Consider the following 16954-nt stretch of genomic DNA (forward strand, 5'->3'; position numbering starts at 1 on the left):
CAATAGCTCGCCCATGGAGCATGAAGGATCACATAGCAGTCATCATAATAGACCCTTATCAGTGGGGCGAAAAGCAGGATACTAGATTGCTTTTACTTAAGTAAAAGTATCAATACCATCATGTAGAATTACTCTGTTACAAGTAAACGTCTGGTATTCAAAGTATTGGCATCAAAATAATACTTAAAGTACCAAAAGTAAAAGTACTCATCATGCAGAACGTCTCATTTTACAAAGTATCATTATGTATAAAATGTATTAAAATCTTTTGAAAATAGCCGATCTACAAGCTCGCGTTGTGAGCTTGTAGATCTGCTATTTTCAAATAGCCAGTGTTTAAATAGGGCTGAAGTGGTTCATGTTTGTTTTTTTAATAATAATTAAAATCTACAAAGTAACTCAAAGTTTTCAAATAATTGTAGTGGAGTAAAAGTACAATATTTGCCTCTGAGATGTAATGAAGAGATGAGTAGAAGTAAAAGTATAGAACATTGTAAATACTTGACTGAAGTAAAAGCACCTCAAAATTGTACTTAAGTTCAGTACTTGAGTTAATACTTTGTTACTCTCCACCACTGACCCTTATGAAGCTAATATATAGCATAGCAGTCATCATGGACCTTTTTCAGTGTTGGAAAAGGTACTAGAATTGTTTTATTCAAGTAAAAGTATCAATACCATGATGTACACATACTCTGTTACAAGTACAAGTCTGGTATTAAATGACTTGAGTAAAAGTATAAAAGTATTGGCACCAAAATATACTTAAAGTACCAAAAGTAAAAGTACTCATTGTGCAGATAACGTCCCATTTCATAAGGTATCATTATGTATAGCCTAAAATGTATTAAAATCTTTTGAAAATAGCAGATCTAAGACGCGTTGTTGTGGAGCAAAAAATACAACATTTGCCTCTGAGATATGTGGAGTACACGTAAAGTAAATACCCTAACTCCAGTAAAGTAAAAGCACCTCAAAATTGTACTTTTAAGTACAGTACTTGAGTAAATGTACTTATTTACTCTCCACAGCTGACCCCTATGAAGTAGCTATATCATATGGCACACCAGTCATCATAATGGACTTTTGTACAGGGCCACCATCCGCAGCAGCACCAGGCATATATAGCTGCTCAGTGGAATGGATATTACATTTTTAATTCATTCATTAATTGATTTAATTAAATGCAATATTTAACTATTATTATAGCCTAGCAGTAATTTATGTTTCTAGATGCGTTTTATTATTTCATTTATGGCAATAACCGACTCATGAGTTCTTCAAACTGAACTGCACACTCTGTTCTGCACTAGCAGCTCCCTGGACCCTGTGAGGGCTTGTAGAGTTTATTTTAAAACTCTAGCTATGCTTTTTTTCTGCGACACCGTCGTACGACGGAGTATAATTGTCAGGCTATTACGCACAGTGCGCAGGCGTGGCGTTTGGTCTGTAGCCATGGATCACACGGCGGTGGTCTGGTCCGTCATGACCATCATGGATGAACTTCAACCTGGTATTGGCACTTTCTCCATTTACAGCCCATACATCTACATAGACGTTCAGAATTCAAATATAAAGTGCTTACCCTATGGCCATGGATGTTGCAATTATGTTCGGTTCCTCAGAAGTACCCGTATATTCCGTATTTGTCAATGAAAATACTTTTAATCCGATTGGTGGTTATTTTCTCCTAGTTATAATGTATCAGAGTGCAATACACCTCCCAACCGATGGGGTCGCGCCGATGAAAGTCTATGGAGCCAATACGGTGAAAATGGCCACCGATCGGATTAAAATGCTTTTTATTAAACAACACGGAATATACGGGTAATGCTGAGGCACCGTATATAATGGTAACATCCGTAGCCATAAGTTAAGCACTTTATATTTGAAATATGAACGTTAATGAAGATGTACGGGCCGTAAATAAAGAAAGCGCAAACACCAGGTTGAAGTTCATCCATGACGGTCATGATATGACAGTCATGTTTCAGGGCTGAGTCGGTTGGTTGCTAGACGCTCCAGCGCACTGAGAGCAATCAAGCAAACACACACACAGCTTGTTGTGGGTGGATTGTTTTTTGTCGAGCTTCGGATGGGTGAAGTAATTAATTTGATAACTAATTTGTAATGCCACTAGAGAGGCATGAAACCCCCCGATGTCCATGTTTAATGCTTTAAGTAAAAGTGTTATCAGAGAGATATTTATAAGACGATCTACTGCAAGTTTTGGTCTTTAGCGTTTTAGTTATCACAGCATGCTGCGGAGTTAACACTGTCTTGTGAGACACTGTCTCACTTACATACAGTAGTAATCATCTGTATTATTAGGCGACTGTCTCAAGGGAGACAACTTGTCTTGAACATTGCTCTGTCTGCAGTCTGGAGGACACAGCCGTAAGCCGTTGGAATTCTCTGCAGACGAGATGTCGCACAGGTAATCATTGCTGCTTGTATTATGCACGTATGCAGTATCTTTTAATTGTGTCACTATCAGTGTTTCTCTTGTTGTTTAAGGCAGAGGTTCTCAAACTTTGAAATGCCAAGGAGGACCCCAACTCTGAGAGGTGCATAAATGGAACCAAATGGATCCGTATAGGGTCCATTTGGTTCCATTTGTGCAACTCTCAGAGTTACAGACCCGTATGGGTGTATTTGGAATCCCCTCGAGGAACCCTGAGGGTCCCTGGACCCCACACTTTGAGAACCATGTGGTTTAAAGTAACAGCCTGTTACTGATGTTGATTGTCTTTGGAATACTGCGTAGATTCACACAGAATCTGTGTATAGCTTTTCAGGATGAAATATGGGTATAATTAAACTTTCTTCTTTTTTTTTTCCAAAGGAAGGTTTTGATGTTTACCATCTTAATGTTTATTGGTAAATATAAGCCCACAGTCAAACAAGACAACCTAATAGTTGTCTAATCCTCTGCTAATCCTCAAATATTCCACAATCCACTGACTGAGAGAACAAGAGAGAGGAGGAGATTGTGTCCACATGTGCTGCTGTGTTGTTGTTACTATAGCAACAGACAGGGGAATGCCTTTTGGGCTCATTGAATGCCATTTAGCACCAAGAGAAAAACACAGATTTGTTATAAAATAAGATACCCGCAATTTGAATATAACATGATACTGTACAGCGTGGTTCCCAAAGAGGGGTCCGGGAACCCCCCGGGGCCCTTGTGGGGGTGGTACTAGGGTGACCTCAGCTAAATTAGTAAACACATTTTAACCACTTTATCCATATTGTATATGTTGGCTATTCAAAAATATATTTTTGAAATATCTTGAAAGTGTTTGAAAAATGTGAAATTTTAAACATAAATCTTCTCTTCTGGAGGGTCCCTGGCACAAAACATTTTCAGATGGGGGTCTGCGGCCAAATATATATATATATATATATATATATATATATATATATATATATATATATATATATATGAATGTGGGGGTCTCTGCACGAAAAAGTTTGAGAACTACTGCTGTACAGTACTTAATATATACTTTGAAAACATTTCACAGCTTAATTGACCAGTTAACCACATGATTAGATAAATGCATCAAATTAGTTAACCACATGAATCCTATAGGAGTCCCAATTCTGGGCGAAAATCTGTGAATATTCGGTGAAAATAGCAGATCTACAAGGTCACAACGTATCGCAAACACAACGTGTCGTGAGCTTGTAGATCAGCTATTTTCGGCAAAGAGATTTGGTGCGGAGGGAAAAAAGGAGGAGGCCAAGTATAGACCCTCCTGGCGACGCCGGTCCTCAAAGTATACAGGGTTTAAGTGGTTAATAAGAGGGTCCACTCTAAACATATTTAATATGCACATAATTATGAACTTCAGGTCATGGTGTTTTCCCCACAAGAGAAAGGTGACAGTTGGGCATGTGCTGGCACTGATTGGCTAGCTGACCAACTGATTCACAATACCTGCTGGCCAAGGTGACACCTTTTTCATGAAAAAAGTTTTCCAGAAATAGTCGCTGTATTAATAAACAGCATAGAGTAACAGCCAAATGCTGACTGTGATTGATAAGCCTCCAACTACAGGTAGCCAGATCATGCTGAAGTCCTGTCCTAGTTTATACATTCTATTTGCCTTGGGAAATAATACAAGTAACTAGAGATGTACCGATTTTTTCCTTCCAGATACCGATTCCGAAACCCATAACTTGTGTATCGGTCGATACCGGTATAATGATCCGATGCCAGTGTGTTAATTAAAAAGAAATCTAGGACAGTGCCTCAAAGTGGGTCCAGGGACCATCTGGGTTCCTTGGGGGGGGGGGTCCAAATGGACCCTTACAGGTCTGTAACTCTGAGAGTGTACACATGGAACCAAATGGACCCATAGGTTCCATTTGTATGCATTCAGAGTCATGGGGGTCCTTGAAATTAAAAGGTTTGAGAACCACTGATGTAGGAATAAATACGAATTTCCATTAATAACTGTTAATGTGCAGCTACAAGTTAGTACAATTATAATGTAAATAGTACAGTAAGAGTATGTAAAACAGTCGTGCAACATCAACTGAAGCAATCAAAATATGACTGTAAATGAAAATGATGTGGTATCGGCATAGACTGGCATACTCGCCGATACCGATACCAGGATTTCAGGCAGTATCGGCAGCTTTTACGATACTAGTATCGGTATAGGAACAACTCTAACAAGTAGCTGATAAAATGTTGGTATTCATCACCCGGTGTGGCCAGGGGACAATATTTGGTTTCCTGCCCTATTGGTGATGTCAAAATAAGAATATCACCATTCACCATGTACTGTACAATAAATGAATTTGATTTGATGGCATTGTTGCAAAAAGGTGACGTCTCTAAAAGTAACATAATGAGTGATCATATTTAATGTCTTTGCAGAAGTGTCACTTGGACAAATGGTTGTACATTTATTGTAAATGGTGATGACTCATATTTCAACAACACTAACAGCGCAGTGTCGTTTGTCTGCTGGCCGCAGTGGTTGACGGATGCCAAAAGTTAGCCATTTGCACTACTTTAAAAGCCTAATAGGATTTCTTTAAGAAGAATGTGACATTAGAATGATGGCTGGCTACTTGCCAAAATGACTGGCTAGTTAGAGAGGCTTACCGGACACATTAAAAGTTTACCAGCGTTTGGCAGTTGACGTGTTAATTTCCCACCCTGTTTATGAATGTGTGACTATTTCTGGAGTCACTGCTTATTTCTCACAAAGCGATTCCTCAGACTGTTAACATTTAAACCCTATACTTCGTTTACCGGAGTCCCCCAGGGGTCTATACTAGGCGCCCCCCTCCACTACAGATCTTTGCCGAAAATAGCCTATCTACAAGCTCACGCATTGCGGCACGTCGAGCTTGTATATCGGCTATGAATGGTAACCGGAATGGTTGGCACCAATACCTATTAGCCCCCAGCCAAATTCCAGTGACCTCGGAACGGTGGGCACCAGGTATTTCTGGCCACCAAGCGTTCCGAGAAAATATGTATTCATATAGATGGAATGTTGTTTACTTTGTGTGGCTTATTTGCTTAAGTGAAGGTGGTTCATTGAGCCTATGCTATGTATGCTCACATTATTTGGAGTCATGTTGTACTTGTAGCCACTCTATTTTGAGGATGCATAATAACATAAGCTTTTTATACCAAGTTCCGACTGTTCCGAGGTCGGCAAATAGGCATTGGTCCGACCGTTCTTATATTCCCCTGAATAGGGACACTATGGTATGCGTTTAATCACTTAGTCAGCAGGATCTGTGAATGTATGAATTTGAATGAATGGATGCATATTGACAACTTAAAAGTCAATATTGAAGGTACGCGAGTTGTCAATAGTGTAACTGGATGTTATTACTCATAGGACTGACCATGTGTTCATTCCCAATTTGAAGAGAATTTTTATTGTTCAAATATCTCTAAAATGTAAAGCTGTGTCTGTAGATCGTCTTTGTTAGAGTACATTTTCACGAGTAAAGGGAGATTGTTCTGTTCGAAAGCAAATTCACTCTTCATTTCCTGTCAGGTAAAAAGCCCTGTGTGATTTGTTGACCTAGCATTTCTTTGGGGCTCCAGTAGAGTGTCTCCCCCCCGATGGGATTCTTTGACACGGAGGCTTTGTTGCCGGGCACCAGTTGGGTTTCTGCTTAAATCCCACACACCATGTCTCCCTCCTCTCCTTTTGATTGTAAATGTCGTCGGCCAAAACTGCCCCCTCAGCCTCCTCCCTACTCCTCCCCCTTCCCCACCCACTATCGCCCACCACCACCCCATTCAAACCGCCCCTCCCCCCCATCCCCCGTGAACAAGTTACCCTGGTAGGCAATAAACAAAATGTGAGGTCAATGTAAATAGTTAATTGAAAAGCATGTTTGTACGGGATCAGCCTCAAATACAGTCATTGTCAAACAGTCAAACCTATTTCCATAATGAGGTGTGCATATGCGTTACGTGTGAAAGAAGTGAGAAAGTACAAATAAATTAAATAGAGAGATGATTGTGGGGGATGATAAATCAAAATGTAGGAAATATACAGAGGATAGAAACAGAAACAAGCTAATCTTACTTGAAGTGTTTGTTTCCTTATTGTAATTGTAAAGTGACTTCTGACTGATACTAAATCATTAAAGGACGACTTGAGCCGTTTTCAACAGTTCTTCATAGAATTGGCCTTTACTAATGCTCATTATAATATGTTGCCATTTTTGTCTACCTCGTCTGACTCTCAGAGGAGGCCTGTAAAACAGTTCAGAAACCCGCCTACCAGTGACATCATCGATGGCGAATCCAAGCTAATAGAAGCTGAAGATGTGCAGCTCCATCCACTCCTTGTTTAACTTAGAACTGAAAAAGGCTGTATCTCGCTTCCTAAGCACTTTTTGTTTTCTGTGAAAAAAATAATTCTGGCAATCCTGGCACTCAATGTTAATAAGAAAATAAAATTGGGGATATGGGCTTCGGGGCGGCACCTGTCAGTAGGGAGTGTTGGGCGGTAGGAGTAGGACAGAGGCTCTATGTCCTCCCAGTGGGGGCTCCTCACTGGCAGGTGAGTCAGTAGGATACAACAGCAGTGACAACACACAAATGTGAGTGGAAGAATGAATTGGCATAACGACTAAATTGGGGAGAAAAAATATACAAGTAATAAAGCATAGTAATACATGTACCCCTTATCCATAAGGGGGTACAGTTAATCATTTAATTATTCCTGTTTATTTTCATTAGCATCAATATAGAATAGATATAAGTCTACTCTATATAAGTATAAGTAGATAAGTCACCCTCATTCATTTCTTTCCAGTTCATCGAAGACAGGTTAACAGATAGCATACAAACGTTGACTCACTGGCTTTACCTGGTGAAACCAGAGATGTTGACACAGGTGATGGTGGGTGGTCCTTGCCCTTAGCAGGTGTGTAAGTCAGAGGGCGGTAAGTCTGTTTGAAGGTTTGGACCCACACACCACCTGCCAGAGGCTGTTGACGGACCAGTGCAAGGTGCACACAGAAGGGTTACAACGGCTGCTTCACCTTACTAGTTTAGTATGAAGTATTTCAGTAAAAATGGGCATCTAGGTGGTAGGGCTCGGCAACTAACCGAAAATATATCGAAACCGATATTTAGAACCAATAACCGACTTAATCTTGCTTATGTAGGTTAATTGTTTAATCGAGAAGCAGTTTCTTTTAATGATCTATATATCAGCGAATAAATACAAAAACATTTAATAGATTTTTCATAATTTACTGAATCAATTAGCCTGATTAACCCCTTAACACTGTATTATACTTTGTTGTTGTACAATGGTGGCGTACAGAAATGCCGAAAAATAGCAGAGCTTGTAGATCAGCTGTTTTCACTATTTATTTTGTTTCAATAATCGTAATCGAGGCAAAGGTTTGAAATAATCGTAATAATAAATAGCTGATCTAAAATCTTGTAGATCTGCTATTTTCACAATATTTATCTGTGGAATCGAGTCAAACTAAATGTAATGCCTCAACTCCTACATTCCAAGTGCTTGTCAGGGAGGGGGTCCCCGGTTCAAATAGGATTATTTTGGGGGTTCATGGCCTGAAAAGGTTTAGAACCACTGGTGTAGAGATGGGGAGAATCTTGCAGGTGAACTCCTTGCAGGCATGTGACGGTCTACCCTCCACAGCCAGTGTTGCCATGTCTGCTTATTATAAGCGACTTTGGGCTTGTTTGTCTGTGAAGTCGTTTGTAAAATATTGGTATAGTTGCGGGTTGTGGTATTTTGGGCTTGTTTCTGAAGTGTAGTTGCTTATTTGGGCTTCCTTCCTGATGTCGTTTAAACCAGTGGTTCTCAAACGTTTTCATGTCGAGCAAGGACCCCCAAATTAACATGAATTTGTCCACGGACTTGTGCCAGGGACCCCCATACCAGATTTGTGTTGTTAAAATGTTTCAAAAATATTCAAAATGGGTCACTTTTAAAAAAAAAATCTTAAAAAATAGGAGATCTACAAGCTGCGACACGTTGTGAGCTTGTAGACCGTCTATTTTCAAGTAGCTGATGTATATAGGTTTAATGTGCTCATGTGGCCTAATAGTAGCTTCTTTTGGCCTTGTTTTCATAGAACTGGTTGCTTATTTCTTTCTCAATTTCCGGCAACACTTTCCACAGCCCAGAAGTGTTGTCAGTGACAATAAGGACCTCGTGTGCAGGGGGAATTGGCAGTGACTGAAAAAAATTATAAACAGTTGTTACCAAATAAAGTATTTCATTAAAACTATTGGTAACAGAGGTTTGGAAACTTATGGAAAACAGAAAGTGGTCTGGAAAGCCACAAGAAGCAAATTGTTTTTGACAGGTTTTTGACATGAACAAGATCGGTATCTTGTTCATGTTTTCTTTTTTCTTTCCCCAGCTGTTATACTCACTGCATTGCTGTTTTAGGAAAGATAATTGATAATCTCAGTGAGACTGGCTATTTAAATAAATTAAAAACCAGTAAAATAATGTAATTTGTATCTGTAAAACATACTGTATGTCTGCTCTATTTCTATTCTATTCTAAGATATTTATTTCAATGTCATATTTACTTGTGTCATCATCATAGACTCTGCAATGACACATTCATGCTCTATGACATAGAGTATGAATGAACCCACCCAATTCTGATTCCAATGTAACAGTGTAATATAGCTAGAGTTATAGTTGCTATAGTTACAGCATAATGTGTAATGTAAAATAACTGGTAATCTACTGTCTGTGCGTATCGTGTTGTGACATGGACTGAGTTCATAAAAGCCACCCACACACTTTCACACTCTATCATCTTAAATCTAACACATTTAGACCACACCTGGTCTCCGTGTGTGCGTGTGTGTGTCTGTGTGTCTCTGTCTGTCTGCTGGTTTTCTATCCCACTGTTTCACAACATAGGATCCGGAGGCCACCCTTTTGTACACTGTGAGTTAAACTAAAGGAGTAGTTCACCCAAAAATACTTATTTTCTATCAATTACACACCCCATGAAGCCTTGAATTCAGGGATATTTTTTAGTTTTTGTCGCATTCCTAAGCCAATAATTTGATGACTGGCGGAGTCTCTGGTAGGAGACTTGCAGAGTCTCCGTTGAGTCTGTCGGTCATCAAATTATTGACTTAGAAATGCGACAAAAACAAAATAATCTCCATGAATTCAAAGCTTCATGGGGTGTGTAATTGATAGAAAATGAGTCCTTTTTTGGGATTGATGTATTGATTGGATACTTTATTAACAGTTTGCAAAAAAAAGCACAGAGGTACAGTTCCATACAAAAGGATGCTAAAAGGATAAACCCAATAAATCACTATGGCTCGTTTCCATTGGGGTCCTGTAACTGCTGGGTGAACTACTCCTTTAACACTGAGGGGTTTTACATTGTAGATTGGGGTCCCAGAGCAGAAAAAAACAAACCAAAATAGGGGTCCGTGGCCTAAAGCATATCAAACTGGGGGTCCTTGAAATGAAAACGGTTGAGTCACTGAACTAGACTAAAAACTACTGGAACCCCAATCTACACTGTGAAATCCTCAGTGTTCATTTAAGTCTGAGAGTGTACATATGGAACCCGCAAGGGTCCAATTTGGTTCCATTTGCACACTCGAGCTGCGTTACAGACTCCGGAAGGGTCCATTACAGTACCACTGGTGGTCCTCAAACCTGATGTTGAGAAACAGTGTTCTATCCTGGTAGTTGATTGCAGGGGTGTAAAGTAACTAAGTACATTTATTCAAGTGTTGTACTAAATACAATTTTGAGGTATTTTTATTTTACTGGAGTATACTTTTACTCCACTACAATTATTTGAAAACTCTAGTTACTAGTTACTTTGCAGACATAAATTATTATATAATAAAACATACATTAACCACTTAAGCCCTATTATATACAGAGGCTATTTGAAAATAGCCGATCTACAAGCTCACACTGTCGCTATGCGACCCGTTGTGAGCTTGTAGATCTGCTATTTTCAAACATTTTAGTACTTTTACTTTTGATACTTTACGTATATTTTGATGCCAATACTTGTTTACTTTTACTCAAGTAACAAATTTGAACACAGGCCTTTTACTTGTAACAGAGTATTTTTATATTGTGGTATTGCTACTTTTACTTCTCATGTACTATAGGGTATACTATCTAATATACCCTCCTTTGCCTTAGCTCCTATGCCAGGATGTGGGCCGCCTGCCAGCGGGCGCTGGAGGATCTTCTGGTGGACGAGTTGCCCCCCGCGACCCCGCCGCGGCCGCAGAGAGACCGCGTTCAGATCTTCCAGAGCCTCGCCACCTTCTACGTCAAGTACCTCCAGATCTTCCGCAGCCTGGAGGCCGTCTACGACCAGGTGGTCCACCCTCAGAAGAGACGCGTGGTCAGGTGTGTGCTGGACGGGGTGATGGGTCGGCTGCTGGAGCTGAAGAACGAGATGGTGGAGCTGGAGCTGTCCGAGTTCCACTTCTTTGACGACATCCTACAAGACCTCAAGCTGACACCGGTGAGTTGTTGCTTCTCCTTGTGATCAGTTAGATTGCTTGGGAGAAGCGATTAATCAGATGATTTTCTTAGACAACCAAGACTTTGTTTTTTTTATCATTTATATCCATACACATCTCTTGTAAACTTTAGATATAACCCTTTAATTCTGTCAGTTTATAACTTTCAATAGCCAGTTGTCATTGTGAAATCAACATGACGATGTTAATTTCTCAACCTGACCAACCTGAAAAGGCTGCTCTCTGCATGATTGTATGCAGCAAAAACTAGTTTAAATATTTGTTGATTAAATTAATTAATCATAGACGACAAATTCCTATCACTAATAGTTGACTAAGCACTTCTCTAGTCGAGTACAACCATAGTTGATTGATTTAATGAATCATTCATAATTTTAAATAACTATAATACCACTTCATTTTCATGATGTATCACTGAACAGCTAAGCTAAACATAGGGTGCACTTGTAGATAACCACCTTCGACAACATAAATGCGACGTTCCTGGTTCGATTCCAGCTGGAGACCTGTGTTGCATATCTTTCTCCCGCACTGTCATTTCCTGTCTCTCTACGCTGTCCTGAATGTCCCGTGTGAGTAGAATCAAATAACTGAAAAAAAGAAAGAAATCTAGACATTGCTTTAATTAAGGCAATTAAAGGCCATGCGAATCTTCAAGTTGAAATTGGCACAATAGCAGTGTTTCTTGGCTCTGAGTGGTCCTACTTGCTGCTTTCAATAAGCTTTTTTTAATTTCCTGTGATGTTCATGTTCATGTTATTTGAGTGTCTCCTCCTCAGGAATGAATTGGCCTTGCGTACGCAGACATTGCAAGCATCCATCATGGCTGCTATTGCCAGAGAGAGGGCTGCGAAAGGGACTTTTTTTTGCCCCAGCTTGTATCATAGGCAGAACTCTAAACCAGCAATGTCCCTAACTCTCTAACCTAAATATTTATCGGGACAGTACACAGCCTGGGAGTAAGCACTGACTGAGAGGTTCCATTCAGGACAAGAAGTTCATTAACCAAGATAACAGTGGTCGCACCCATAAACACTTGAGGCTCTAGCAGCAAGGCTAGCCCGGGATGAACTTATTGTGCAGTTTTCTGATCTGATCGAGCATCTGCAGATACTGTAGGGCCAAGGTCTGTGCCCCCAAACATTATTCCCCTTGGACACTAGGGGTGTCATAGGGCCTACCGCTTCAAACATGTAGTCCTATGAATCCGACAAGTCTCGTTGTGACTGGTGAGACTAGGCTAATCGCTTTGGCAGTTAATCTGGGGGAACAATAACGTGGCGACACCCAACCGGACACGGATATATTAGTAGGCAGGCTATAGACCGGATCACACTGGTTAATTTGGAATGAAAACCTGGCTTTTCTATGCAGTGGAAAGCCTGGTGACGTGAGGTCATGCAAAGTTACATGATGTTTTGAATCACAAAGCCTAAAAGGCCAAACAGAAATACAAATTTGATTGATATTTGTTCCAATGTTCAAAGCCAAAAACACAATTACATCGTTAATCACAATTATTTGTCAACTTTGACTTTTGTAATCGTGACAGCTCCATGTGAGACATGAATAACCTCTCATGCACTTATCTGATGACGTTGTTGTTGTTGCAGGGTGACCTTGAAATACCCATCCCGCGGTGGTATTTGAGAGAACGGATGCAAGTACTGCGAGACCGAGAGAAGATGCTTGCTCACATTCTGGCCAAAGGAGGTCTCGTTGAACAACAGCCGGTGAGAACTGACAGAGATTAGACCTTCTCCACAGCCCGTCTATGAAGCATAATGACATTACGGTCACAGATTTCAGACGTTCTACACAGTCTGTCTATGAAGTATAATCGCATTACGATCACAAGCTGAGATCACAGATTTTATTAGTTATATCATTCTCCAAACACAAGGACAGAGTTTGGTGAAAGTGCCTTCAGCTGTATGCTGCAACATCATCCTGGAATAATCTGCGAAGGGACACGGAAGTTGACCATTTCATACCAACTAACTGAGGATTTTAAGTGATTTTAAGCCTGAAGACTGAAGCACTTTTGACCTCAGAATGTACATGTTTCTAGGTTGAACTGTGCTCAGAGTTCACATATGAATGGCCCTCATACACTTAAAACCCAGACTGAAGCACCGTTAACCTCAGAATGTACTTGTTTCTAAACAGTCAGAGTCAGAGTTCACATATACATTACCTTCATACACTTAAATGTATTAACCACTGAAGTCTGTTCTTGTCATTGCTGTTCTGTTACATCCATTGATATGTTATATATGTTATTTGTGTCCTCTATAGTGGGGGTAATTTATGAAATACGGCCTTCTTGGCCAGGACTCACTTGATGTAAATCATTATGTCTCTGGTTAAATAAAGGATAAAAAAGGTAATATATTATTTAAAGCAGCACTATGTAACTTTCCTCTTTTACCCCTGATTTGAACCTGGTTTCCTGTGCAAGTGCTGAAGTTCTTACCGTTGAGCTAATAGAGCCTGCCTGCTTGCTCAGGGGATACATACATTGAATCTTGACCATCAGGTCAAAATTTGTGTCAGATCTTGTGTCTAGGTGAGACATCTTTGACACAATCTAAATGTCTCAATAGAAGAGCAGGGAAACAAAATACAACCACCCCAATTAAGTTATATTGTGTTATACTCTACCACAGGGGTCTTCAATGTTTTCAGTCCAAGGACCCCCTAGCTCAAAGAGAGATGAAGCAGGGACCCCCATTACATACATAGTGTATAAAATTATATTTTCATAGATTTCATAGACAACACCAAACCACTTTGCCGAAAATAGCCGATCTACAAGCGCACAACGCCTTGCAGCGCGAGGCGTTGTGCGCTTGTAGATCTGCTATTTTTGGCTAAGGTTCTCCTCAGAATAGGGATGCTGGGTTGAAGTGGCTAATGTAAAAATCACACTAAGATTTGGCGGACCCCCCGTAGACGGACCCCCTGTTGAAGACCCCTGCTCTACCATACAGATTGGAAAAATGTATTCATAAAACAAAAGTTACTTAGTGTTCCTTTAAATAGGAAAACATAGTACAAAATACGTACAGGAATGTGACCTGTATCAGTCTCTCTCTCTCTCTCTCTGTCTCTGTCTCTCTCTCTCTCTATGAAGCAATACCGTGTGTAACGTGTATAAAATGTGTCTTGTTTTGTGTGGCCCAGATCTCGTCCGTACGGACCATGTGCCTCGAGGAGGCTGTGCGAATCCTGCAGGTTTGTGAGCGGGCGCGCCAGGGTCGCCTGAGGGCCAAATTCATGAAGGAGATCCAGCGGGCAGCGAAAGAGGCACTGGTGGGCGCGTGCCGTCGCGCCACGACCACAATGACCCCTGACCAGGCTGCGACACGCATCCAGAAGGTAAGGGAGGGACAAATGCGGGTTTTATCCTGGCATATGACAGGAAAGCATCTGTGTGATTTTATACTTTGGCTTTTCAAAAATAGCAGACCTACAAGCTCATAGCGCGTCACTTCGTGCCGCGCTATGAGCTTGTAGATCTGCTATTTTTGAAAAATGGTGAAAATTTGTGCAAATCTTTGAATATAAACTGCTCAAAAAAAGTTCGGAAACTTAACTTCGGTCAATTATTTCTCCCCTTTAATAATACCAATTGGTATTGTGTTTTATATCATTTTTATCGTTGATTAGTCACCTTTACAACGAGGTACAGCTTGTAAGGATCGTGCATTCTTGGAATGAGCAACACAGCTAAACGTGTGGGTAGCGCCTCCAAAAAAATTGCCAAAATCACCCAATATGCTTCTGTTGGTAATCGCTCTTGTTTTGAGCAACCTGCCAGCACACACCTGCTGAGAGGTGTGTGACTGCCTCACAGGTGAGTGACTGGCACCTGAACATGGGTTCTGCAACTTTGTTGAGTTTATGTATGCTCCAAGCAGCAACACTGCCCCCATGGACTGCCACGTTTGTCCCTTCAGGATAAGACCCGTGCAATAGGGCAAGTGAAGCTGGTGTTCCGTTACGCAGATTACGCATTATTTGATGTCAGCCCTGGTACCATTTGCAGGCAGGTGTGTGCCAGTCACAGGTGTGTGACTGGCACCTGAGCATGGACCCTGCAACTTTGACATCTGTCTTTGGTACCGTTGTGCAAATCTTGCCTGTAAATCTATGGTTCCTCAGTGAAGCAAGGGGTCTTGGGATGTTGTCTTCCTTATTGACTTCACCTGTCTCACAGAACTTGGTCCTAAGTTTGGAAATGGTACCAGGGCTAACACCAAATAATGCTGTTACTCTGCATAACGGAACACCAGCTTCACTTGCCCTATTGCACGGGCCTTATCCTGAAGGGACAAACGTGGCATCTTTCCATGGGGGCAGTGTTGCTGCTTGGAGTACAAACTCAACAAAGTTGCAGAACCCATGTTCAGGTGCCAGTCACTCACCTGTGAGGCAGTCACACACCTGTGACTACTGGCACACACCTCTCAGCAGGTGTGTGCTGACAGGTTGCTCAAAACAAGAGTAATTACCAACAGAAGCATATTGGGTGATTTTGGCATTTTTTTTGGAGGCGCTACCCACACGTTTAGCTGTGTTGCTCATTACACAAATGTACGATCCTTACAAGCTGTACCTCGTTGTAAAGGTGACTAATCAACGATAAAAATGATATAAAACACAATACCAATTGGTATTATTAAAGGGGAGATATAATTGACCGAAGTTAAGTTTCCGAACTTTTTTTGAGCAGTTTATATACATCTTTTAAAGCGAACATTTTGAACTCAAATCTCTTTGGGGGGGGTCCCCCAGAAAATATCCTGGGGGTCCCCCATCTCAAAATATTTTGAGATGGGGGGTCCGCAGCCAAATACATACAATTTTGGGGGTCCATGACATGAAAAGTTTCTCAGAAAACTGTTAGGATTTAGAAGACATTTGTAGAATCGGCCTCAGGTCTTATTGGGTTAATTCACACACACACACACACACACACAACTTAACTTATTCAGGTACCACATCAAAAATATTAATATTAGATTAATTATTAATAATTTAATTGTTTTGTTGTAAAGCGACTTTGAGTACCAATAAAAGCGCTACATAAAATTGGATGTATTATTATTATTAATCATCGAAGTTCAGAATATCCAACATACAACCTTCTTACACCACATGATTATTCTAATAATTAAATTTTAATCTTATGATGAGCTATCTTCAGATAATTTAATCAACATATCTCATAACAAAGAGGCATTGATGCGATGGTGACCCTGTAATGTGAGGCCCACTGCTGTTATCATCCACTCATCACCTGTCAACCGCCATATCAAGACCAACAGAGATTGTTATTAGTGCCATAGATCCAAATACAAACCACCTACCTACACTCATTAATTTGGGTCAGGGGTGGCATAGAGGTTACTGCTGGTGAAGCGGGGCCGTGCACAATAAATGCATTCATGCTCGGTGCATTTACTCTGGGTAAATGAAGGTTTTTTTTGTTGAAAAATCTTGACGGTAGGAGAATTTAGAGGGATTACATTGTGTGCTTTTATAAAGGTTGTAATGGTGCCCAGTCTGCCCACCACTGCTCCTAATAAGATATAGAGGACAAATTTCACATATTATGTGCAAATGTACATTGACAAAACATACCGCAAAGGAGTGAATATAACAAGACAGGGTCTAATAATGGCGTGGCTTCCCTTTTCAGTGTCATGACATCATGATGGCATAAATACAGTATGACGCCAGTCTTGCCGAAATGTGTCTGACGTTGCCGACAGACATACATACATGCAGACATACTGTACATACATGTATACATGCATACATATAGGTGTAGACCCAGTCGTGTGCTGCAGTGTTTTATTTGGTTTAATAGTCTCTTCTGAAGTGCCCAGGTATTTTTCTTCTTATTCAAGT

General features: G+C 40.5%; 1 protein-coding gene across 1 annotated transcript in view; it reads left to right on the top strand.

The window, feature by feature from the left end:
- Positions 1-1744: 1744 nt before the first annotated feature.
- Positions 1745-16954, top strand: part of drc11 (dynein regulatory complex subunit 11) — a gene marked incomplete at its 5' end in the record, with an annotated part of 126913 nt that continues 111703 nt past the window's right edge. Inside the window, 5 exons of the mRNA XM_084050916.1 lie at positions 1745-1768; positions 2382-2437; positions 10686-11016; positions 12649-12768; positions 14222-14416. Of these exons, the coding sequence (XP_083907042.1) occupies positions 1745-1768; positions 2382-2437; positions 10686-11016; positions 12649-12768; positions 14222-14416 (726 nt within the window). The remainder of the gene's footprint in view (positions 1769-2381; positions 2438-10685; positions 11017-12648; positions 12769-14221; positions 14417-16954) is intronic.

The sequence above is a fragment of the Gymnoscopelus microlampas genome (genome assembly GCF_963454915.1).
Source record: "Gymnoscopelus microlampas genome assembly, chromosome: 24".
Lineage (NCBI taxonomy): Eukaryota > Metazoa > Chordata > Actinopteri > Myctophiformes > Myctophidae > Gymnoscopelus > Gymnoscopelus microlampas.